We start from the raw sequence: 24762 nt of genomic DNA on the forward strand, positions 1-24762 counted from the left end.
TAAGCTGACCTGGAAATCAGCCACTCTGGGGACGAGCACGCATGCGTGGGTGCGTGCATGCATGCTTGTGTCCTGAAATGCAGAGCCTTCCGATGTAGCAAGGCTCTCGCTTTTCTCAGTACAGAAGCGAAAGGGAGGGAATAAAGAAGAGCCGAGGGGGTGGGGAGATCCAGCAGTCCTGAGGCCAAGGCAGGTGGGTTTCTGTGAGTCTACACAGTAAGACCCTACCTCAAAACAAGAGAGCTGATTGTGGTGGCACACACAGGTAGGTTCCGCTTAAGAGGCAGAGAGACAGGAGGGTAAGTTTGAGGTCAGGCTGATGGACTACGCGGTTTTTTTTTCTTTAAGAAAGGAAAATAGTGGAGGCGGAACCTCTGCCTCTCAGCCAGACGACTGCCCCCTCTGCCCTGTGGCCTTCCAGCTGCTGCGGGCTGTGCCCGTAGTCCTTTGGATGTCTGCCCCTTTCTGTAGCCCTGCGATCCGCCCACTTCTGCCGCCCACCTCGTGCCACAGGTCCAGGGCGAGACCTTTCTCTAGAGGCGTTCTCTCTGTCTTGGAGGAACCGGGCTCTCCCTTAAAAATCCTTCAAGATCGCGCCTTGCCGCCAGCCGAATCAGTCTTGTGCTCGCTCAGATAAGAACGTTAATTCCTCCCTTCCGCCGCCCCCTCCCCCCGTTCCGCCAACACTAGAGAACACCCGGGATTCGAACCCGAAATCTCCAGAGCCGCCCACCCAGCCCAACACCAGGCCCGCCCAGAGAAACAATGCGCACGCGCCTTCTCAACCGCAAAGTCCTTCTCACCCCTCCGTAATCCGCCGGCGTGCTGAAACCAGCCGCCTCCGTTCACGCATGCTCAGTCTAACGCGTACGTGGGGTTCGCTTGCGCGCCCAGCCCGCGGCGCATGCGCCGAGCCAGCAGCGCGGGGCTGCGTCCTGTGGCTTCCTCTCCTTCCTCCTCGGGGAGCTTCCGGGACGCCGAGGCCTGTTCCGGAATCGCCGGCACCCGATCTCTCGGCCCCTCTCTTTCTCTGGCGTGTGACCTTCCGGCGCCATCCACACCGCCGGGGGCTGTGGAGGACCTTCCCCGCCCACGCCGCACTCCCGTCACTCGGAGCGCGCGCTGCGACCCGGGAACTAATCAGCCGCTGCCCTAGGTAAGGGGAAGGGGGACGCCGCGAGCCTGCGCGAGGCGGGCACGCCCACGGGGCGGGGTTGGGGGTGGGGCGTCTTCAAGCCCCGCCCCCGCTCTGCCGTTTGGAGGTCGCTGGGCGGCTGGCCAATGGGAGTAGGAACCTGAGCGTCTCGGATTAGCGGGCGCCGTGAGCTGGAGGTACAAATCCATTAGTGGAAACTGTAGCTACTTCAAAGTGTCCCGCCGGAGGAACAAATAAATTAATAGAAACTATAGCCACTGTGAAGTGTCCCTGTAGTACTGGTACGAGCCTTCTAACAAGATCAGGAGGAAATTTCTGGACACACTCCCCAAGAAGCCGACACACACCTAGGAGGGTTCACATGGAAATTGGATTTTTGAGGTTCTTCATGCCCGAGTATTGGGGAGGAGGCTCCATCTAAGACTGCAAGTAGACTAGGGAGCCCTTAGAAAAATGGGTGACTAGGGCTGGACCAGGCGGCTCACACAGGTAATTCCAGCAGTGTGGAGCCAGAAACAGGAGGGTCGCCATGAGTTTGCCACCAGCCTGAGCTGCGGAACAGGACCCTGTTTGAGAGGGAGAGGTGAGGAGGAGGAGGACGAATCAGTATTCAGTTGTGGAATGCGCCATGCCTAAAGAGAAAAGGCGTTAGAACAGTTAAGAATTGGGGGGGGGGGTTAGCCGGGTGTGGCGGCGCACGCCTATAATCCCAGCACTTGGGAGGCAGAGGCAGGTGGATTTCTGAGTTCGAGGCCAGCCTGGTCTACAAAGTGAGTTCCAGGACAACCAGGGCTACACAGAGAAACCCTGTCTCGAAAAACCAAAAAAAAAAAAAAAAAAAAAAGAATTGGGGGGAATCTCCTGGAAAGTCTTGCAAAGCCACTTGTCAGTTCTGGAAGATTCTCCAGAAGAGGTGATCCAGATCGGAGATGGTCGAGGGGTGCGTGGGAAGATAGCTCAGTGTGTGCGGTGCTTGTTTGCAAGCGTGAAGGCCCGGGTTTGATCCCCAGGAACCACATAAAAAGTGGAGCCTGGCAGCATGATCTTGTCATCCCAGGGCTGCAGAGGCAAGACCGGCAGATGTGCAGGGGCTGGCAGGATTGCTGTAGCAGGTAAAGGGGCCACCACAAGGCCAAAGAATTGACTTCCATCCCAGGGACCTACAGGATTGAAAGAGAAAATGGTCTCTTGGAAGTTGTCCTCTGCCCTCAACAAATGTGATATGGCTCTGTGCACACTTGCACGCAGGCATGTGTATGCGTGTGTCACACACACACACAAACCCAGAAGCTCCCATCCCCAACAATATGCAGATTCGACTTCATTTCTGTGAGGTCACAGTGATACCAGCTTAGTAGTTTGTGCAGAGCTCTTCCCGGAGAACCCCGGAAACAGCATTACAGGTCCCAGATTGCAGGTAGATGGCGTCTCAGGTTCTGGATCATTCCCCACAAGACCTGATGAGTAGAGTCAACTACTGATTCCAAAACAGTGTGCAGATGGATACTTCACTTGCCTGAAAGGAGGGTGGTCACAGTGAACATCACTTCAGAGTGAGGACAGGATCTCCATGGGGGCAGGGGATTACACTCTCAAGCACTGGGGAGGTCGTCAGAATAATAGGGGAGCAGACAGTTAATTGCAGGGAGGAAGGAGTCCCAGTCTGTGGAGAGAGGGCCTTAGACGGTAAACAGTCATTTACCACCTGACTCATTCCAGCAAGCATCTGTTAGCAGGCCCTTGCCCTCCTTGGTCAGTCGAGTTTGTGGCTGTGGAGAGGTCACTCGGGCCCAAGAGGGGCTAGACAAGCCCCCACATGGCCAGCAAAAGTGCGTCGTCCGTCCGTTCCAGAGTGTGTCACAGGGGCCAGTTGATGTCATTGAGGCCTGAGGTGACGTGGGGAGGGGTTTGAGGGAACATACTGTGAGGGCCAGACGCTGGGTTTGTAGGTCCTAGGGGTCACACTGTCGCCACCTCTACTGCTTCTGCTGTTCACAGAAGGCAGCCATAGCCACTCTGTCACTGTGGGGCCAGGTTCCAGTGAGACCTTGTGTTTGGAAACAGGAAGACTGCACATTGGCTCTGCAGGCCACAGTTTGCCAGCCTAACCTCTGCAGCCAGAGCAGGCAGCCCCGTTGTGTCCTGTGGGCAGCTGAGCACTCAGGGGTGTCCCTAGAGCACATTCTCTCGTAAAGACCCCAAGACACTTTCCCCAGGGACCTGGAAACCGATAACACCAGAGGTGAAGAGTGGGGTTGCAGAGTCCAACAGCCCAGAACATGTTGGTTCTGAAAGTAGGTCTACAGGAACCTAGTGGAACCAGGTAGATAAAAGGGCCTGTGGGAGTGAGCCCCCACCATGTCACCACACATGAATGGGTGATCAAGAGTCCTTCAGCAGGGGGCTTGTGAGAAAATGACTTGTTGCCTATGGGAAGGAGACTGTCCGTTTCTGTGTGACTGTGCTCCTGTAAGTTGTACTCCTGTTGGACCGTTTCAATAGTTGCAAATAGCTTTGGTCCCAAAAGAGAGACATAGATTTGTTTCTCGGTGGCTTCAGGGGTGGGCAGTGTAAGGTTATTTGGCGACTACCAACACCTTGTGTCTTGTTTTACCATGATTTCCATTAAGTTGCCTTGAAGGTCAGGGTAGCTGCCTGAACCCCTTTTAGCCAAGAGGAGGAAGAAGCAAAAGACGTGTACCTGTTTTCTGTAAAGGGAGGTTTCTGAATGCATCCAAGCCACCCTTGTGTTGCCACACCATTTGACACACCTAATTGTAAAAACAGCTGACAAGTGTGTTCTGGGTGGCGTGTGTTAACCTCACCAGAATGGAAGAAGTTGGCATAAACAGGAGGCCACTGGCAGCCAGCTGCCACCTCAGCCACACAGCTCCAGTTGCGGCTATTTGTTCTGTGTGTGTGTGTGTGTGGTCCATATGTGCACATACATGCAGTACCCAAGGAAGCCAGAAGAGGGCAGTGGTTCCCTAGAGTCAGAGTTAGAGGTGCTGGTGAGCTGTTGTGTGTGGATGCTGGAAGTAGGACTTGTGCCTTGTAGAAGAGCCATGTGCACTCCCTAGCTGCTGAGCCATCTCTCCAGCCTCTGGTTTGTTTGTGGGTTTGGGTTTTGTTGTTAAGAGTGGGTGGGTGGGTGTGATGAGTGCAGGTGTCTGTGGAGGCAGGAAGCACTGGTTACTTTGTGTATGGAATCAATGCTTCTTTCCTACCATGTGGGTCCTGAGGACTGAACATAGGTCAGTCTCTCTCGGTGGCAAGCACCTTTACCACTGAGCCGCCTCACTGTTCTCAGAGCTTCCTTTTATCATGCAGCAGGTGAGCCCATGGAGAAGCATTCCCTTTGCACCAAAGCCTCCTTGATCCTTCCAGGTGACCATGTCGGAGTCTGGGCACAGTCAGCCTGGGCTCTATGGGATAGAGCGGCGGCGGCGGTGGAAAGAGCCAGGCTCTAGTGGCCCCCAGAATCTTTCTGGGCCTGGTGGTCGGGAGAGAGACTACATTGCCCCCTGGGAAAGAGAGAGACGGGTGAGTGCAGGATTCCAGCCTAGTGGAGCCCCTGCCACCAGCTCAACAAGGTTCCATCCAGGGGCAGTGGGACATGTCTGTGTCCAAAGCTGCCCTCAGGGGCGGAGGGAAGGAGAATAAAGGGCTGTGTTGATGGTATAGCCAAAGGAGACCTCTGAGGAGGTGACTTTGAGTAGGGACCTGGAGGAGGTGAAGGGACAAGCCATTTCAAAACTGTCACTGAAGAACATTGCAGACAGACAGGCGTGCGGTGTCCAGTGAGGCAGCAGGAGGGAGGACCAAGAGGAGGTGGGCTCAGTCCCACAGGCCCTCACAGGGCTTGGGCTTTGACAGAGAGGAACTGCATTGGCAGCTTGAACCAGAACTGACCTCAGCTCCCGTTTTAAGGAGTCGCATGTCACCAGCAGCAGCACTTAGCATTATGTCCCCTGCTTCTCAGGGGACTTCCCGGACCCTCACATGGACTGTGTCACGGGCAGCCGTTGGGGGAATGCCCTGGTCTTCCAGCAGCTTGTCAGCTGTAATCCCTGAAGAAGCCGCTCTGAATCTTACCTTGGCCTCAGACGGGACTCCTCTCCAAGTTTTGCACACCCTGCACACCCTGCCTTAGATCTGACCTTAGCCTCTTCCTGCAGATCTACCCCACCCCCACCCTACACCATCCCCTCTCCCCCCTCACCCCCACCCCACTTCCTCCCTCTTCTCTCATCCATTACTCAGATGCCCCGCCTCATGAGCACAGCTGTCACCCCCCTCCCTCAGCCTCCATCCTGCAGGTCTTCCCTCAGAGCTGTCCTTGTCAAAGCACTGGGGTCATCCTGGGGTTGTGCCAAGCCTGTGAGCCAGTGGAGTGAGCGGGGGTTTAAGGAGATGCAGGTCCACTGAAGTCCCAGAGTAACCTCAGGCATAAGCAAGCCCGAAGCCTGGGCCTTGCCCCTCTGACTGGAGGTCAGTCTAGGAAGGAGTCCGTTAGCCCATGAGAGCAGGGCGGGGCCGAGGCATGGCAATCAGGGTAGCTAGCAAGGATCCCAGTGGCTCCCACAGAGCAGGCATCTGCCATGTGTCAGCTGTCCTGCTGGGCAATACGCAGGCTGTTCCCCTTGTCCTATGCTAGGCCTCCTGCCCCACCCCCACAGTTGAACAGATAGGAGTGGGTTACTAGTTACATAGGCTAGGTCTTACTTAGGTTACCAGTCTGCTGCTGGGATATGTTCCCACCCCATCTGCAAAGCTCCAAGCCCTCACTCCTTCCCCTGGGGCTGGTCCAGCAGAGGAAGCTGTGGGGTGGTGGGGATGTCAGTCTGCAGTCAGGCAGCCGGCCAGGTTCTGTATGGGTGGCTCAGCCTCATAGGAGTGGTGCCAGCACCTGGGTGTGTAGGTACATTTCCTTTGCAACCTACTTTTAATAAGTGTTCAACCTCTCCTCTTACCCACCGCCCAGCAGACGTAGTGGAAGAGAAAAGTTATTAGAATGTAGGGGAAGTGGACCTGTTCAGCAATAGTTCTTTGGGATGAGTTCAGTCTTCTTTGGCAACAGTTCAGTCCTGTAGCAAACACCAAATATGAATCAGCAGCTTCAGTCCAGCCCTCTAGACAGGCAGACACCACACACGAACCAGCAGTTGTAGTTCAATCCTGAAGAAAATGCAAGACTGGCCACTCGGCCTGAGGGGAAGCTATGGAAGCAGCAAGCTGCTACAGGAACCTCGTGAGCCTGCGTTTCTCTCAGTGATGGAGGTGTTACCACAAGAGGAGGTCAGCAACGCAATGTAAGGCAAATCAATACAATTGTGCCACTAGCAAAGAATATCGAGGCAGAACAGTGCTCTTCCCACCGTCTGTGGGGTCGTAGGGTATACTCCTTCATCACAAGTCCTTTCACACCTTTGCTGTATCAAAATGTCCTTTCACCTGGGTCTACTTCAGGAAAACATTCTTTCCCATGTCTGCTTTAGCAAGACATCCTTTCACACATCCTTTGTGTCCCCCATCATTTGACATAACTGACTTTCCAAACAACCCAGAAGTTTCCCTTTCATGGGTAGGGTGGGGAGGCATCATGGAGGCCATCTAGAGTAACAGCTGCATTCCCTTTCAGGATGGCAGCGAGGACCCCAGCACTAACGTCATGCAGAAAACCCCCATCATCCTCTCAAAGCCCCCAGCTGAGCGGGTGAGTGCGGAGGACCTCGGGAGGGAGGCGGGAGGAGGGGGTGATAGGTCTCCCTGTGCCCTGCAACCTTCTCACTCCACAGTCAAAGCAGCCGCCACCTAGTACAGCGCCAGCTGCTCCACCAGCCCCAGCCCCCCTGGAGAAACCCATTGTGCTCATGAAGCCACGTGAGGAGGGGAAGGGGCCTGTGGCTGGAACAGGGGCTTCCACCCCTGAAGGTACTGCGCCACCACCCCCCACGGCCCCTGCACCACCCAAGGGAGAGAAGGAGGGGCAGAGACCCACACAGCCCGTGTACCAGATTCAAAACCGGGGCATGGGCACTGCTGCCCCAACTGCCATGGACCGTGAGTGAACCCCACAGGCTGGGCAGGGACCAGCTCCTGCCTCACGGAGACCCTCACTGTCCTGTCTCCTCTCTCCATCCAGCTGTGGTGGGCCAGGCTAAGCTCCTGCCCCCAGAGCGCATGAAGCACAGCATCAAGCTGGTAGACGACCAGATGAACTGGTGTGACAGCGCCATTGAGGTACAGCCTCCCCAGGTCCCACACCTCTGTCCACACCCTTCCAGAAGAGCCCTTGGGACCTGAGGGGGTCCTGTCAATCAGGCTTGAATTTCATCCAACTTAGAGGGCTGGGAGTTGAGAGTCATGGTTTGTTGATAGTGTGAAGGTGCAGTGAGCATTGAACCCGGGGCCTTGTGCTTGCTAGGCGAGTTTTCCGTTCCTGAGCTACAGCCCCAGCCTGTTTCTTCCTCTTGGTTCAGAAGCAGGGTCTTACTGAGTTGCCCGGGCTACCTTGTCTGTCTTCCTGCCTCCGCCTCCTAAATAGCTTGGATGGCAGGCCTGTGACACCAGGGCAGCTTGAAACCCTGATTGCTCTGACATCTCTTGGTAGAATTCCCGGCTACCCTATACCCCAGAACTCCTGTGCCTCAGCACACCAGAGGAAGGTCCTGAGCCTGCTCCTACACTCCTAGGTCCAGCCCCACGCTGTCTTCACAGTGCCAACCGGAGGCTCCATTCCAGCAGCCCTTGCTCTAGTTAGAGCCTTACATTGCTAGGCCCACACACCCGCGCTCTGCTCTGGGCTTTTCCACAGTTGCACACACTCTGGAAAGACTGCTGCTCGTACTCCTTAGCCTGAGCCTGTTAGTGCCACGCGCCAGGTCTGTGTGTTACCTGGCCCTGCCTGCTTGCTCCACAGTGGTCCTTTCTACAGTGATAAAGTGGCTTTGTTTGAACTACCTAGTGTGGTGGCCTCCTCCACTGTGCAGAGCTACTGAGCAAGCCCTTGACATTGTAACCCTCTGGGGCTGCCCCTGTCCCGGGTAGTTTGGCTTTAAGGTACAGGGGCTCATTAAACCCTGGCCCGGGGCGGTTTTGTTTTTTGTTTTTTGTTTTTTTTTTCTGAGTCCCTCTGGTAGTTCTGGAGAAGTGCCAGCAAATCAGTTGGCTCTTGGAAGAGACTCCTCCGCCCCCTAGTGGTAAAGATCAGCAGAGCTGGTGGCCCTAAGGCAAAGGTCTCAGGTGTTTAAGGCTCCAGACCCAGTCCCTGGCTCTGATCTCCCTCCACACACCCTCCGCCTGGAGCCGGGGCCTGACTTGGGTAGTCCTGTAGTCCTGTCTGCCCGCCTCTCCGCTCCTTCCCTAGAAGTACCTGGGTCTCAGCCCTCCGCTGCTGACCTTACAGTGTTAGCCTCCAGTAGGTCTGTGTGGCCCTGTGCAGTCAGGCCTTGTGACGGTAGACACCCTTCCACTTCTCAACCACGGGAGGCTTTCTCGCTCAGCTTTTCCAGACTCTAGGGTGTGGGTTCAGATCCTTACACATGAACCTGCCACAACACAGCCCTTTGTCCAGATGAAGGGAGTGAGACTGACCAGGTGGGTGGGTGAGCCCACCACAGGGGCCTGGCTGCCCCTGTCAGGCTCGTGAGGCTCATGTTCCCCATTGCCCCCCAGTACCTGCTGGATCAGACGGACGTGTTAGTGGTCGGTGTCTTAGGCCTCCAGGGGACAGGCAAGTCCATGGTCATGTCACTGCTGTCTGCAAACTCCCCAGAGGAAGACCAGAGGTAAGGGGCGTTGGGCAGGGTTGGAGGAGGCCGGGAGAGCAGGGGAAGGTGACCGCCCGTGGGGAGGACGGACTGGGTATCAGACCTGCGGGGCTCCAAGTGGCTTCCCCTTCCTGGCCTCACCTTCAGAGAGAGGAAGAGTGTGGGCTAGCTGAGTCACTAAGGCTTTGAAAGGTGGTGGCTGCCACAGGCTTGGTGCCAGATCTCCTCTGGTTGACCTCAGGCAAGTCAGCTTGTCTACTATTCGAATACATTTATTTTAATGCCTCTGGGTGTCGTACCTATGTGTATGTCTGTGTGCTACCTGTGTGCTTGGTGCCTGGGAAAAGGTTTCGGATTTAGAACTGCCATCACAGATGGTTGAGAGCCTCCATTTAGGTGCTGGAAATTGAACCTGGGTCCTCTGAAAAAGCAGCCAGTGTTCCCAACTCCTGAGCCATCTCGCCAACCCCTCAAGTGGAGTTTGAAAGAATGAAGCAGATGCCGGGCAGTGGTCTTTAGTTCCAGCACTCAGGAGGCAGAGGCAGGCAAATATCTGAGTTTGAGGCCAGCCTGGTCTACAGAGTGAGTTCCAGGACACCCAGGGCTACACAGAGAAACCCTGTCTCAAAAAACAGAAAAAGAGAGAGAGAGAGAGAGAGAGAGAGAGAGAGAGAGAGAGAGAGAGAGAGAGAGGAGGGAGAGGAGAGGAGAGGAGAGGAGAGAAGAGAAAAGAAAAGAAAAGAAAAGAAAAGAAAAGAAAAGAAAAGAAAAGAGAAAAGGGATGAAGCAGCTGGCACAGAGCCCAAAAGTTAAGGTGCCTGGTGATCTGGGAGAGCTGGGGAAGGATTCTGCACTAGTCCCCGTCCTCCTGTGTCTCTGCGTGCGTGTGGGGAAGGAGTAGAGATGAGGATGCCCTGGCCTGTGCCTGGGTCTTGAGTCGGGGGAGCTGTGATGGAGAGAACTGGTAGCGTTAGAGGGGAGGTTAAGGAGGAGGACCTGAAGAGCTACGTTCTGACTGGGCACAGACAGGGAAGCCTGGCCCTCCCACAGATAAGTTCTCCAGATACAAGTGGGACAAGTGACCCCTGTATGTGTGCATCACACATTAATTAGGCCCTACACCCCTACCGCAGAGTGGCCTGACACGCAGCCTAAGTCACATATGCCCGTCTCTCCCTGTCGTGCACACGTGGTCACACACATGTCCACCAGGCTCTCCCTACCATCTCCTGAAGGCTGACTCAGCCCAATGCCTCTGGACGCACCCCCTCTCCCCTACACAACCGAGCAGGAGCAGGGAGAGCAGGAAGGGGAACTGGAGGAGCTGGAAAAGACCAAAGGAAGACTCACAGTATGGGCTGGGGTGGGGAGTGTCTTAGGGTTACTGTTGCTATGGTGAACCATGACCAAGAACAAGTTGGGGAGGAAAGGGTTTATTTATTTGACTTACACTTCCACATCGTAACTCATCTCTGAAGTCAGTCCAACAGCCAGAACCTGGAGGCAGGCGCTGAGTCGGAGACCACCTCTATGCAGAGGTGCTGCTTACTGGCTTGCTTCCCTGGCCTGCTCAGCTTGTTTTCTTATAGAGCCCAGGGCCACCAGCCCAGGGATGGCACCGCCCACAGTGGGCTGGGCCCTCCACATCAATCACTAGTTATGAAAATGCCCTACAGCAGCCGTTCTCCTGGGAGTCTCAGCTGTTTCAGGGGTTGAACGACCTTTTTTTAACATGTTATGATTCATAACAGTAGCAAAATTGCAGTAATGAAATAGCAATAAAAGTAATTTTATGGTTGGAGTCACTGCAATATGAGAAGCTTCGTTAAAGGGTCACAGCATCACAAAGAGAGAAGCACTGCCCTGTGGCATGCCTGCAGCCTGGTCTGCTGGAGACGTTTTCTTAATTGAGGTTCCCTCTCAGATGACTTTAGCATGTGTCAAGTTGACATAAAACCAGCCATCACAATTGATCCCTGGTCAGCTTGACAACAAACATCACTGTTAAACTACAACTGTTCTTTCTTATTGATCCCCAAGATCATATTAAAAACATAATTAACTTTAAAAGTCCCACCGTCTTTACAAATTCAAACTCATTAAAAGTTAAGTCCCAGGCCAGCCTGGTCTATAGAGTGAGTTCCAGGACAGCCAGGGCTACACAGAGAAACCCTGTCTTGAAAAACCAGGAAAAAAAAAGTTAAGTCCCTTTAAAATATCCATCTCTTTAAAATCCAAAATCTCGCCGGGCGTGATGGCACACGCCTTTAATCCCAGCACTCAGGAGGCAGAGACAGGCGGATTTCTGAGTTCGAAGCCAGCCTGGTCTATAGAGTGAGTTCCAGGACAGCCAGGGCTACACAGAGAAACCCTGTCTCGAAAACAAACAAACAAACAAAAAAATCCAAAATCTCTTAAAAGTTCAGAATCTCAACTGTGGGTTCCTGTAAAAATCAAAATTGAGTTAAATACTTTGTTTCAAGAGGGAAGAGCCAGAGCAGTCTGAATCAGATGAAAACCAGCGGGGTGAACAATTCAGTGTGCAACGTCCGGGGTTCACTCGTGGCCCTCTGCCCTCCGCAGCACAGTGTGGCTTCCAGGCTCCGGCTGACTCCACTGCTGCTGCTGTTCTTGGTGGCCATCCCGTGGTACTCGCTGGGGTCTTCTGCTACAGTGGGGCTGCACTTTCACCATAGGCTCTCTTCAGAGCACCAAGCCTCAACTTCCTTGCATGATACCTTCCGTTCTGGGCCTTCAACTGTCTCTGAGGCTGCACCTTCACCCATGGCCTCTCCTGGTGCTAAGCCTCAGCTGTTCTCCATGACCCCTTCATGCCTTCAAGACCAGTACCCCCCGGGGTGATTCTTGCATTACCAAGTTTGGCACCAGTGCAAGGTACAACCTCGGCCACGTCTGGAACACACTTGTGTGTGCTGACTCTTAGGAAGTATTTCCCAGAAGGTTTCACCTCAGGGGTTCTGGTTTCTTCTTAATTATGGCTAATTTCTCAGCTCCAGCCAACCAGTGTCAACTGTCCCTGTAAGCAAAGGTTTCACTTCAGCGATGCTGGTCTCGTGAATCACAGCTAATTTTTCAGCCCCAGCTGACCATAGCTATAGAATTTTAATTCAAAACAAAAAATTGTGCCCAATAGAGTCTTTCCACTTCTGTCTGGAACTTCTCAAGCCAGGCCTCCATCCCCTGCACTGATCTCAACATCCTATCTGCCAAGCCCGCAGGACAGCCCCGAGGGACAGTGTAGCCGAGAGAGGGGCTTCTAACCTGCCTTTGATCACTGAGTTTCCAGATAAAAGACACACACTTTTATTATTTACAATAAGCCTTTATCAGCACTAAAGCTTGGCAGATATCTATCCTCTATGCTATTAAAATCTATTTCCTATCAATAACTCCCAAGTTATTACTTACATGTTTCATCTGGGCTGCTCTTAACCCCAATTGGCCAGTCCTCAGGGCCATGCTTTCTTGACTCCTACCCCATGGCTTGTGTCTTGTCCTGCCTTCCTCTCTATCTCTCCCCGTGGTCTCCTCTTACACCAAGCCTGGGAGCTGAAAGCCCCCACTAATCTCAATTCTGCTCATCTATAGGCTGTAGGCATTTTTATTCACCAATCAGAAACAACTTGGAGGCAAGGTCATGTAGGTCACTTGGGTCTGTGTGTGGACTCTCTTGTCTCTAGGGCAACCAGACCTTGGGGGCCCACACTTGGCATTACAATACATAGCAACAGACCAGACCTCAACACTGGCATTTGTAGTTCAGAGTTACAGAGTCCTTCCACAATCTTTCCCCAAAACACGGTCAGGTCTGTCGTAGCAACACCCCACTATCCTGGGACCAGCTTATCTGTATCAGGGTTTCTGTTGCTATAATAAAACACCAGAACCAAAGCGAGTTGGGACGAAAGGGTTTATTTGGTCTCCATGTCGGTGTTAATCATTGAAGGAAGCCAGGGCAGGAACCTAGAGCAGGAACTGCTGCAGAAGCCATGGAGTGGGGCTGGCTTCCTTGCTCAGCCTGCTTTTCTATAGAACTCGGGGCCAAGAGCCCACCAATGCCCCCCCCCCCAGTGGACTAGGCCCTCCCTTATTTTAAACATGCCTTGTTTGCAGCCTGTTCTTATGGAGGCAGTTTCTCAATTGAGGTCCCCTCCAGACACAGTAAGGGCTGAGCTGTCTCCAGGAGCTAGGGCTCGGCTTTCCACAGAGGGTGCCCTGGTGGCACAGACAAGTGCTCCGAGCCGCACAGGTTTATTGTTGTTGGATTTTGTTGAGGGGTAGGGGTTGTGTTTCATTTCTTTAAGACAGGGTCTCCCTACGTAGCCTAGGCTGTCTTCTGTCCTCAGTCCCTCTGCCTCACTGTCAAGTTTTTCTTCTAGGGAAAGGGTCCATAGTTCTCACCAGGTCTCAGGGCCTGGTGGAAACCCAGAGAAGGTTAGAGAACCCTGTTGCCTCGGCCTGGGGCTAAGAGGTCCCTCTGCCTCGCCATCCTTGCCCCTTCTGCTGAGTTAAACAACTACTGCCATCCTGTACTGTGCTGCTGTAGCTCCTGGGAAGCCTCTCTCATGTCCCCGGTGCTTTGGACTCTGTTGTCGTTTATACCTGTGCTGAGTGAGCATGCATGCAGCAGACTGGTTCCGGCTCTTAGGTCCTGGAGGACTCACCTGATTTGCAACCTGTCTCCCTACTGTGTGCCCAGCCCCTGCTCCCAGTTCTTCTCTCCCTTGTCAGATGTCAAGACCCACTGGGCCAGACTCTGTGCCTTCCCTCAGTTCAGCAAATGTGTACTGAATGCGCCCTGTGTCCCCTCCCCTGTTCTTGGTGCTGGGTTCCACAGTACGAACGGCTGCCATAGCCTGCCTTGTGGGCTTGTTTTCTGGGAAGTTGGTAAAGAGAATCCATCTGGCACAGTGGAGCCATTTGGCATGCTGGAGAATGAAAGCAGCCAGGCATGTGGTGCATGCCTGTGGTCCCAGATTCAGGAGGTGGAAGCAGAAGGACCAGGCATTTGAGGCCATCCTCAGCTGCATAAGTGAGTTCAGGGCCATCCTCAGCTACATAAGTGAGTTCAGGGCCATCCTCAGCTACATAAGTGAGAGTTAGGGTCATTCTCAGCTACATGTAAGTTCAAGGATAGTATGAGTTACGGAGCAAACAGGAAGGAGAGTCAGCTCAGTGATGGAGCACCTGCCTAGGCAGCTTGCCAGGTGAGGGACATAGGTCTCAGTAGTTGCGGAGGGAGGAGATGAGAAGCCGAGGCAGGCCGTGCGGCTGTGCCCCTGAGCCACCCTCCATACGTTCCTGTAGTCCGTGTACACAGCAGTACAGTGATGCTTCCAAATAAGCCTGCTCATTGCCCCTCTGCTCCAGGGCGTCGAGGGCTCATACCCCCCCTGCCCCAGCCCCTACTGTGCTCCATGAAGACAGGGCTCCGTAACTCTCCACGCTGATGCTCCTGTCTCTACCTGGCCTGTTCCTGCCTCTCACCCCAGTGTTGCCCTTTGTGCTGCCCCTTGCTACAACCTGCTACAGCCCTGGTATACGTCCTTCTGTCCTCTCACAGGCAAGTCCTTCCCAACCCCTTCACCTCCTGCCCACAGCACTGCAGTTTCCCTCCTCACGGCAGATCCCCACCCCACCGCCGTTGTTCCTATCCCATGGCTCCAGAGCACCCGTGGTTAGTGAACTAGACAGAAATGAGCTGGGGAAGGACAGCCAGCTGGACAGAAGTCTTAGGAGGCAGCGTGGCAGGCGGGTTCTGTAGTGTTTGCTGAGCAGGATGATGCCTGCTCCACGCAGGCATCTTCAGGATAGGATGTAGGTGAGAGCCCCACCCCACCCCACCCCTGCCTCCTCCTGCCACCAAGGCAGGTGCTGTCACAGCTCTCTCATGAGGAGACCCGCTGACAGGAAGCGTGAGGGTGGGGCAGCTTCTCTGCTGTATCCTGGGCTTTCATGTATGTCCACCTCACAGCACGCTTAGGCTTTGGGGCACAGAGTCAAATGGGCCTGTCCTTCAGCCTGCAGGCCACATGTAACCCAGGCTGACTATGGACACAGCCCAGTACAGATTGTTAAATAACTTAAAACACTTTGCAGTTTTGTAGTAGATGAAATATGTGATTCTCTGTTTTGAAATTTTATTTTTATTTACATATGTGTGTAGCAGGGATGCCCTGTTGCTGAGGTGAGGTTGGTCGTGAGCCATGGGTGCTGGGAATGAAACCCGGGTCCTCTAGATGAACAGTGCACACTCTTAACCACTGAGCCAGCTCCCTAGCCTAAGAACACGGTCTTGAGTGCAAACTTTGTGGATGGCAACATTTGTGTCACAGTACCAAAAGTCAGACATACTTGGATGGGTTGCATCATTGCTTCCATTTAAAAAAAAAAAGTGAGACAAGGTCTTCATGGGTAGCCCAGGCTACCCTGGAACTTGCTGTGTAGTCCAGGCTGGCTGCATAGAGATTAACCTGCCCTTGCTTACTGAGTTCTGGGATTACTATGTACCATAGTGCCTGGCTATTTTTATTTTTATTTTTTACAATGCAGCCTCACTGTGTAGCCCGGCTAGCCTGGAACTAACAGACGTCAGCTTGCCTTGACTTCCTGGTGCTGGGTTAAAGACCCTGACCACAACTCCTACCCTTATCGTCTCCATTTTACAAATAGCAAGCAGGTGGGAGAGCTTAGGGACCCGGAGGACAGAGTCGAGATCTGCAGTGTTGGGCTAACGGTCTCTGCCTTGGAACATGCGGGTCTCCTGACTCCCTTAGCTGGACTAAATGTACCCATGGGGTAACAAACGTGTCGTCATCCCCCAACAGTGACCACAGATGGTAGAGACGGAAGGTCCGGGGGGGTGGGGGGGAGCTGGCAGAGAATCTGAGCTCCAGTGTCCACTTCCCGGGGCATTCTCTGGGATGAGAGAGGAGCTAAACAGCCCACACAGCCCTCATTTTCCTCCTCACAGAGCGTATGTCTTCCGGGCTCAGAGTGCGGAGATGAAGGAACGAGGGGGCAATCAGACGAGCGGCATTGACTTCTTCATTACCCAAGAGCGCATTGTCTTCCTAGACACACAGGTGCCGGTCCCAGCCCCTCTCCCTGCCCTTTGCTTCCTCTTGTCAGAGTGTGGCCTGAAGATCTCTGAGCCTTCAGGGGTGGCCTGGGGGCTGTGTGGGTCCAGATCCTGAACTTCAGCCTTAGCAGCCCTGTGACCTCTGCCCCCAGGCCTGGTCTACCGGACAGGAGTTTGGGCTCTACCTGTTGGGAGCTCTGAGGAGTCATTGTAACAGTCCCAGCACAGCCTTGGCCGGCACCTGGGACGAGGTTCTTGCTCAGGCTGTCACTGATGTTGGGATGTGGAAATCTGGGCCACTTTCCTCAGCTCCTGCTCCTCCAGTGCCTCAGCCTGCCATCAGGCATTGTGTACTGAGGCCTACTGGCTGCTGTCCTCAGCCTCGGGAGGCATCAGCGGGGCCTCACTACCTCAGCCTGGTCTCTCCACTTGAAGCTGTCTTTGAACTGTGCAGCCTTGCTCGGGTCCTTTCCCAACTTTGCCCCTGAGTTTCAGAAAAGGGGAGTCACACTGCCTGCCTGCCTGCCTGCCTGCCACGTTCCTACACAGCAGAGTAAAGTCCTAGCAGCAAACAGGAGGTAGACCTGAGCTGCATGCTCTTGGCTGTCAGCGTTGGGGTCCTAGAACAGTCTCTGTGCTGTCGCCTGTTTGCCTGGACCATGCCTCCCTTCCGAAGACTCCCGTGAGCCATGCTTCTTGGCTATCTCCAGCCTCCAGTGCACTGCTGTCCACATCACCTCCATTGTGGTGTGCCTGGCCGCCGTGTCTGCTCTCCCCAACCCTGGCCTTTGGGGCTCAGGGCCTGGACCCTTGTTGGTATTCCCTCTTGGCGGAGCAGGGCTCTGATGACACAGAACGGAACTCTGCCGCCTGAGGCAGGCATCATGCAGGAGATGCAGGGAATGCACACGAGCTGAGCTGGGTCGGCCAGAGGAGAGAGGAACAGTCTGGGAAAGAGGGCCAGACTGCTGGCACCTTCCAGAGCAGCGCTGCTGAGCCGGGGAGACTGGCAGACGCGTTTACAAGTTGACTGTAGCTTTAAGGAGAGTTCAGAACCACTGCTTCTCTAACAGGCACTGATGTAATTTGTAAATCTGCACCAAGTTTCACACTCATCATTTTTTGACCTAAGTAATTATTTCAGCAAAGCTTTGGAAACACATGAAACAGCCAACAACAAAGAGTCTTTAAGGGGCTGGGGCTCATGCAAGCTGTATGAGATTTACCAGGAGCTGCCTTTGGGCACCAGGCACTGAGAACAGCAAGGCCTGGGAAGGTGTGTCTGCTTTGGAGTTCAGTGGTTAGCTCCTCCTGCTGCCAGCCCTGTACTAGTTAGACATGGCCTGCCGTGCTGCTAGCAGGGTTTGCCTACACTCTCAGAGCTTACCTCATGATAACCCTGCCCTCCCCCTCCACCATTCATTTTTTGCAGCCCATCCTCAGCCCATCCATCTTGGACCACCTCATCAATAACGACCGCAAACTGCCTCCAGAGTATAACCTCCCTCACACCTATGTGGAGATGCAGGTGAGGGCTCGCAGTGAGCCTGCCAAAGACTGGGCAGTGGGGAAAGGGGCAGCTCTGGCTGAGGGTCAGTCCTGGCCTCACCCTTAGGCCGGTGCCCCTCTGTGGAAGGCTGGCTGCTTCCTGCCCGATCACACTTAGGGCTGGTCTGTAAGGAAACTGGCCACAGTGCTGCACACAGAAAGTGCCACAGCCCTTCCCTGCTGCCCTGCAGCCGCGTCCCTTTGCTTCCACAGTCCCTGCAGATAGCTGCCTTCCTCTTCACCGTCTGCCACGTGGTGATCGTCGTGCAGGATTGGTTCACGGACCTCAGTCTGTACAGGTGAGTGCTGAGGCGGGGATGGAGGTCGGGCCAGGGCCTCACCATCCCACTCAGCAGCCGCAGCAGTGCTGCTAATGATTGCTGCTGTAGACGATCCTCTGCTGTCTTCTCCTCGATGGAGGACCAGCCAGTGGTTGAGGCAGTGATGGCCACTTCCTCCCTAGTCCTTCCCAGCCTGTAGGTGTCCTCACACGGGTACAATAGGACAGAGCTACAGGCGAGCTTCGGAGGAGTGTCTGAACACACAGGTGGAGGTCTCATGGCCTCCCACTCCTCCTGTGAGGGAAGTCAGTGGTCAGCAAGCCAAGCCATGGTGGTCTTTTGCCAACAGACACAGCTAAAGTCATGAAGATGGTGGTTTTATGTGGAGGAAAGGTCTGTGCAACACCCCTGCAAAGCACGCACCCCCTTCCAGAGCTCACCTCACCGGGAGTAGGTGGCAGAGCCCTTTCTGTGCTGCCCTATAGGGCCTCACACCATCAGGAAGGACACCCGGCATCTGGCTAGCTGTGCGGCTCAGTTGCAAGGTGCTCTTCCTCATGTTCCTTGTCCCCGGCTGGAAGTGCTTCCTCAGGCCTTCCCTCCCGTGCCCAGCCCCCACCATGGCACGTTGCCACTCTAGAGGGACCCCACAGGTCTATGGCCTCCCTCAGTGCGGGTCCCAGCAGTACATGCAGAGTCTGACCCAGGCTGGTGCAGAGTGCACAGGGCCAGGCTTCTTCAGCCATTGGGTGTTGTCTTCCAGCACCTGTTTCTGCCGCAGGCATGTGTGCTGTGGTAATTTTTTTACCCAATAAACCCGTATAACAAACACACAACCAGTTACTATATTTATAAGCCATATGCCTAGACTGGGCAGATCTATCACTATACTAATTTATTCCTCAGCTGTGAGACCCCTTGTTACTTGTGGCCATCTTGTTCTGCTTCATCTTCCTTCCACCTCCTCTTCCTACATCTCTTTCCCTCCGCCAGTCCCACCTTTCCCTTCCATTGGCCACTCATCGGCTCTAACCTTTATTTGACAGTTCAGAATGGGGAGAAGGTTCAATGAGATCACCTGAGTATGTGATCTGTTTCTCGCTGGGGACAGCCCTCCTTGAGAAAGCAGAATTAACATCAAAATACAAACCACATTTCCCCCTCCCTTTTTGTCCAATTAAAAGGCTCTTTTTTCTCAGATATAAATTGAGCACAATTGTAAAATTACTAAATGATAAAGTATAATATACATTTAACATCTAGTCCACCATATTTGTCAATTTAAAGTTTTCTACCATCTATCCTAACTTAGATTATAATTCTATACCTGAATTATGCTCTGATTTGCATTATCATCTGAAAACCATCCTTTCAAGTCTACATCACATCTCTCAATGCTAAACAACTTAAGTTTGATTATGAGACTATAACTAGTCATCAATCCTGTCATAAATCCAAGAACAAATTAAATATTACCTGAAAAGATGAAGAGCACAAAACAAAGCTGCTTAAACTTAGTTGTAGAGAGCTGACTACCTGGAGAGTCCCCTAATTCCTTACAATGTTGGCGCATCTGTCTTCAGCCTTTTGGACCAGAGCCATCTGGAAGACCTAGCAATGGGGTAGGAATATGAAGGACTAGCTTACCCTGGCTTGGCAGAGATTAGTAGTAATCAACTATCCCAATTTGTCCTCTTTGGACAGTATTTTGTCTGAAGATGAAATAGGCAATTTCGGCCCCATGGCTACCTTGCCATGATAAGCAACCTCGCCTGGAGGTAAAGATGCTCAGTGTCTTCTTTGAACAATGAAGGGAAGGCTGTCAGGAGCAGACTTGTCTCAGAGTCAAAGATCCTTAATAATGAAATAACATCAAATGTCGCATTTTGTGGATTTCTGATGTTTTTGAAGACTATCTATGTAAAGTATATCTGAACCATTAAGCCTTAACTTCTCTAGCCATTTCTATTTGAGTAAATTGAAAACACTTTATTATAGTTGGATCAGAATCTAATATAACCATGAGTTTGTTGTCTGGCCCTAAACAGTTTGTAATAGCAGCTATTAGAAGGACTGGGTCAAAGCCTTGTGTTCTTAAGTGAGTTGCTCGTGGATATCCAACACTAGAGACGGGGCCAAGTAGTGGGTCTCCCCAACAACAGAAAAAGTGTTGCCAGGGTTGTGGCCGTATCTGAGTGATATGATTCTGGAGCAGTCCCTGCTTGCTCGTTCATACAAGTAAATTAAAGACCCCTATGCCAAGCGCTGGGTACACAGGTGTGAAGAACGCAGAGCAGGCGGCTCACGTAGGATTTGTCTTCTGTTGGGACCATGGTCTGCAGGTGGGCCCTCGAAACTGTGGGTAAACATTTAGAAGAATGCCCAAGTACTAGCAGTCTCTTTTCCCCATTAAATAGCAGGTTTGTTTTATTTACTGTTACACACTTGGAAAATAGCACAGAGTGAAAATGCATCCACATAAAGACCTGTGCACAGGTATTTATAGCACCTTTGTTCGTAATGGCCGCTTGAAAGCAGCCAGCTTGGCCCGTGAGAGGCTGAATGGATGAAGTGGGTCCATCCAGACAATGGAGTTACTCAGCACTGGAAAGAATGAGCTGTCAAGCTATGAAAGGAGTGGAGGAACCTTAAATGCATATTGTTAAGAAGCCAGTGTGGGAAGGCTGCAGAGTGTGCGGTTCCAGCCTGAAACATGACAGCCTGGAGGGGGCAGAGCCTGGGTGTGGGGCAGGGACTGGGGTGAAGCAGCACGGCACAGGAACATACGTACACATACACACACACACACACACACATGCATACATGCACACACACGCGCGCGCGCACACGGAAACCTAAAGGTAGTGCACAGTTGATACAGGTGTCCATGGGCTGCTGTTGCGTTGCAAGGCTGTAGCTCTCATCAGAATCTCAAGGGGAGTCCTCCCCAGAGTGTGGGAGGGTATCCATGTGTGATCATTAGCCTTTTGCTCCACTCCTGCAGGTTCCTGCAAACGGCAGAGATGGTGAAGCCATCCACCCCGTCTCCCAGCCACGAGACCAGCAGCTCGGCAGGCTCGGACGAGGGCACCGAGTACTACCCCCACCTGGGTGAGAGCCGCCCTGGAGACCTGGGGAGCGCAAGGGGACAGAAAGGGTTAGCTGGGGCTTCCTCTCTGACCCACATTGTTTCTGTGTCCTTGGCATCCCAGGGCTGCAGAAACAAGCCCTTGGTTGGTGTGTGTGCCCCATGACCTGTTCACCCTCCAGTCCTGTGTCCTGCCTGCTTTCTGCATGCTCTGTCCTCCCTGATGCCCCTCTTCAAGGATTGTGCTTCTTTATACACACACACACACACACACTTGCTCTGGCCTTTCTAAACTCAGGTCATACTATGTCCTTCGAGTCTCCTGTAATGTTCTCGATCACACAGCCGTCCTCATCTCTTTCCATCAGGCTAGGGAATCCTATCAGGAAGGAATCAGGTCTGGCTTGTGTCTGGGTCCCCAGCACTGCACTGCTCACAAACACTGAGTGACCTGAACTAGTGGGCCTGTGGTGAGGCCAGGCCCTGTCTGCCTCACTGCTGCTCCCTCCCGCCCAGTCTTCCTGCAGAACAAGGCACGTAGGGAGGACTTCTGTCCCCGGAAATTACGACAGATGCACCTGATGATTGACCAGCTCATGGCGCACTCCCACCTGCGCTACAAGGGTGAGCATCCCCGAGCTTCTCATAGATTGTAGGCCACTCCCAGGCAGGACCCCCTAGATGAGCCTTCTTGGCTGCCAGTCCCCCAGCCCAGCCCACAGCTTGGGCTGCAGCTGAAGTGTCTGCTTTCCAGGGACACTGTCCATGCTACAGTGCAACGTCTTCCCAGGGCTGCCACCCGACTTCCTGGATGCTGAGGTCAACTTGTTCCTGGTGCCCTTCATGGACAGTGAAGCTGAGAACGAGAACCCACCTAGAGCAGGTAGAGTTACCCTAGGGGACATCTGGGCCATGGGGAGACAACCTGCCCTGGGGCTGAGAGAATTCTGGCTTGCCACTGGTGCTGGGGCCTTTTTCAGGGCTATGTGTTTCAGCGCTAGAGAGGTTTGGGAAGAGCTGGTCTGAAGCAAAACTCTGAAATACCCACCCCACTGTTCCAGGGCCTGGCTCCAGCCCCCTCTTTTCCCTGCTGCCTGGGTACCGAGGTCACCCCAGCTTCCAGTCCTTGGTCAGTAAGCTCCGCAGCCAGGTGATGTCTATGGCTCGGCCACAGCTGTCACACACGATCCTCACTGAAAAGAATTGGTAAGGGTTCTTTGGAGCGGGTGCATTTGAAGAGCCTGTGGTGGGGGAACCTCAGTAACACCAGCTCTCCTGGCCTTCTAATCTAATCTGCAGCACTTCGGCCAGACCAGCAGGGGGCACTTGTGTGTGACTAACCTACTGGCCTCTCAGGCTTGATACAGGGGTTTTTTTGTGGAAGAAATTTAGGGCATAGTAGTTCATGTCTATAGTCTCAGCACTCAAGAGACTGAGGCAGGGGGATCATTATGAATTCAAGGCCAACTTAAGCTACATAGTGAGTTCCAGACCAGTGTGGTATTCAAAGTGAGACCCTGTCTCAAAAACAGAAATTTAGGCCCAAAGGAAATGTCACATGGCAGAGCCACACACTTGTATGAATGCACTCGGTAGCCAGGAGAAGGATCAGTGAGCCTGGGTAAGCGTGGAGTGAGTGCCCAACCTCTCAGATGCTGTGCTTGGCTCCCTCTGCATCATTCTGTGTCCCTCTGTCCCTCCTGCCTATTTGCTGGCACTCTCCCATACCCTGCTCGAAGCCCCGTCTTCACAGGGCTCCTGTGTGCAGCCCACAGAGGAGCATGGCCTGCCTGGTCTCTTGAAGAGAGCTGATACGAGGGTGTGTCTGGTGCGGTCAGCCGCGGAGTGGGGAGCGCAGGCAGAACCCACTCACTGAACGCTTAGGGCGAGGCTTGGGCTCCTGCCATCATCTGAACCAGGGCCCGAGGGGAGGACAGGCTGAGGGCTGTGTAGCTGCTGTTGAATAAGTTTGTCCATCACAGTGCTGGAGGGGAGGGGAGACACCATTACCACAGAGCCCAACGCTAAGTGGAGACTTGGGCCTTCATCCAAGTCCAGCCCTCAGCCTCCTTGGGAGAGGGCATAGAAATGGCCACTCCATCAGGGTCAGCAACATTGTTGAAGGCTCTGGGAAGCTCACTTGTGAACTGGAACTTACTTGGTTCTTAGTTTCCCACCCTGACTACAGACCTCCACCCACAGGTTCCACTACGCTGCCCGAATCTGGGATGGGGTGAAGAAGTCCTCAGCCCTGGCAGAGTACAGCCGCCTGCTGGCCTGAGGCCGAGGGAGGAGCAGCGTGCAGGGAACTGCCCTGTCCTACGGACAGTGAGGGCACAGCCACCCTCCAGCAGGGGAGGAGAGCGGCAAAGGCCTGGCAGAGGGATCGTGGCTTCCCACTGAGAGACGTGAGGTGTCTGAGGCCAGCCCCTCCCTCAAATGGGGGGGCTGCTCACAGGGTGACTAAGAGATCCCACCCCCAACCTGGTATGAGCAGCCTTTCCCAAATCTCCATAGAGACCAGCAGCAGCAGGAGTCAGTGTCCCAGGAAGCCTGACCCCACTGAGTCTGACTCCAGGCCTTCCGTGGGAAACAGGGTTGGGGCTGGAGAGCTTTTCAAGGCGAGGGTCTGATGGTTTGAATAAATGTGGTCACAGAGCCTGCTCTGGGGTTTGTTCTTTCTCGGACAGACGGCAGCTAATCCTGTCACTAGAGCCTACATAAAGACAGTGCCTGTCTTAGCCTAAAAAGGTAGAATTGTCAAGTGCGGTGACTCGGCCTATAAGCCCATCAGGAGATGCAAACAGGAGGATGAGGAGTTCAAGGCCAGCTTCAGCCTACCACATGAGACCCTGCTTAAATAAATGAATAGATAATAGGGCCATCGTGTAACATGCTGTGTTGGCCCTTAACCCTTCTCTCGCCCTTATGGACTGACTCTTGGAAACAGCTTGGGTCTCCCGGGCCTCAGACCCCAAGCAATGTGTGTGCCTCCTCTGCTCACTTGCACATGGTCCTTCTCAGTTCTGCTTCCCAAAGCAGGCCCCCAGATCAGCCTAGCTCAGTCTTCACACCACAGCCTGCCACCAGCCTGCCTGGCTGCACTTTGCCTCCCATCTCTTCCTCGGAGGCATGTCCTTCCTGTTCTGTTCCCATATAAGGGGTGTCCGGGGGTCTCTTGAACAGGCATAGCTAGGGGGAGCAGCGAAGGGCAGGCCAGAAGTGGGGGGTCCGTGCAGGTCCACAGAGAGCAGAGCTCGCAGTTTGGGAGGTCCAAGACCCAAGGCACACCGTGGCGCTCAGTCCCCAGACCCCCCTCTCAGGGTCTTGCCCCATGCAGATTGTTGTTTTGTCATTGTTTGAGTGAATACTTTCATGAGTCTCTTTTGCAAATACACTGGACAGCCATGCTACCTGCATTGGCTGCAATCCTAGGCCCAGGCCCGCACACACCTTCCCAGCCAGAACTTTCATCTCACCTGTATTTACCCTGACCCTGAATAATCTCCAAGATCAACATCCCGTCGTCCCTTCGTTGTGACTTTGGTTGTTGAGTTACGGCTGCTGGATGGACCATTTTCTTAGCTCTAGTTCGCCTTTATAAGTGGCCATCACCATGTAACCCACACCAGCCGGACGGCTGCTCAGTCATCCAGATTCCTTCACAGACATGGTAACACAAAATGCAAGCTCCTGTATTATCACACTGTGTACTGGAAGATCCTGGGGAAAGCCAGAATTTGCTCTGGAGGACCCACCGTGTCCTTGCTTCAGCATCTTGAGTGCTCAGAGTCAGACAGGGAGTAAGGACACTG

At 53.6% G+C, this 24762-nt stretch overlaps 1 protein-coding gene across 2 annotated transcripts; it reads left to right on the forward strand.

The window, feature by feature from the left end:
• Nucleotides 1-906: 906 nt before the first annotated feature.
• Nucleotides 907-23606, forward strand: Smg9 (SMG9 nonsense mediated mRNA decay factor). Of its 2 annotated transcripts, XM_021219259.1 has the most exons (14): nt 907-1156; nt 4544-4699; nt 6798-6872; nt 6955-7219; nt 7302-7399; nt 8834-8946; nt 15923-16034; nt 17463-17558; nt 17792-17877; nt 20864-20970; nt 21464-21571; nt 21702-21830; nt 22009-22153; nt 23150-23606. In XM_021219259.1, the coding sequence occupies exons 2-14, from the start codon at nt 4550-4552 to the stop codon at nt 23226-23228; spliced, it is 1563 nt and encodes a 520-aa protein (XP_021074918.1). In that variant the 5' UTR covers nt 907-1156; nt 4544-4549; the 3' UTR covers nt 23229-23606. The 2 variants fall into 2 exon arrangements, with proteins under 2 accessions (XP_021074918.1, XP_029388115.1); XM_029532255.1 differs by lacking the exon at nt 4544-4699 and having other exon boundaries at nt 942-1156; nt 23150-23602.
• The last annotated feature ends 1156 nt before the right edge of the window (nt 23607-24762 follow it).

The sequence above is a fragment of the Mus pahari genome, chromosome 19 (genome assembly GCF_900095145.1).
Source record: "Mus pahari chromosome 19, PAHARI_EIJ_v1.1, whole genome shotgun sequence".
NCBI lineage: Eukaryota > Metazoa > Chordata > Mammalia > Rodentia > Muridae > Mus > Mus pahari.

Excerpts from the sequence above, each read along its gene's own strand:
- Smg9 (XM_021219259.1), top strand. The coding sequence starts at position 4,550 with ATGTCGGAGTCTGGGCACAGTCAGCCTGGGCTCTATGGGATAGAGCGG. Across the intron at positions 4,700-6,797 it reads CCTGGGAAAGAGAGAGACGG|GATGGCAGCGAGGACCCCAG; the intron begins GTGAGTGCAGGA and ends ATTCCCTTTCAG. Across the intron at positions 22,154-23,149 it reads ATCCTCACTGAAAAGAATTG|GTTCCACTACGCTGCCCGAA; the intron begins GTAAGGGTTCTT and ends CTCCACCCACAG.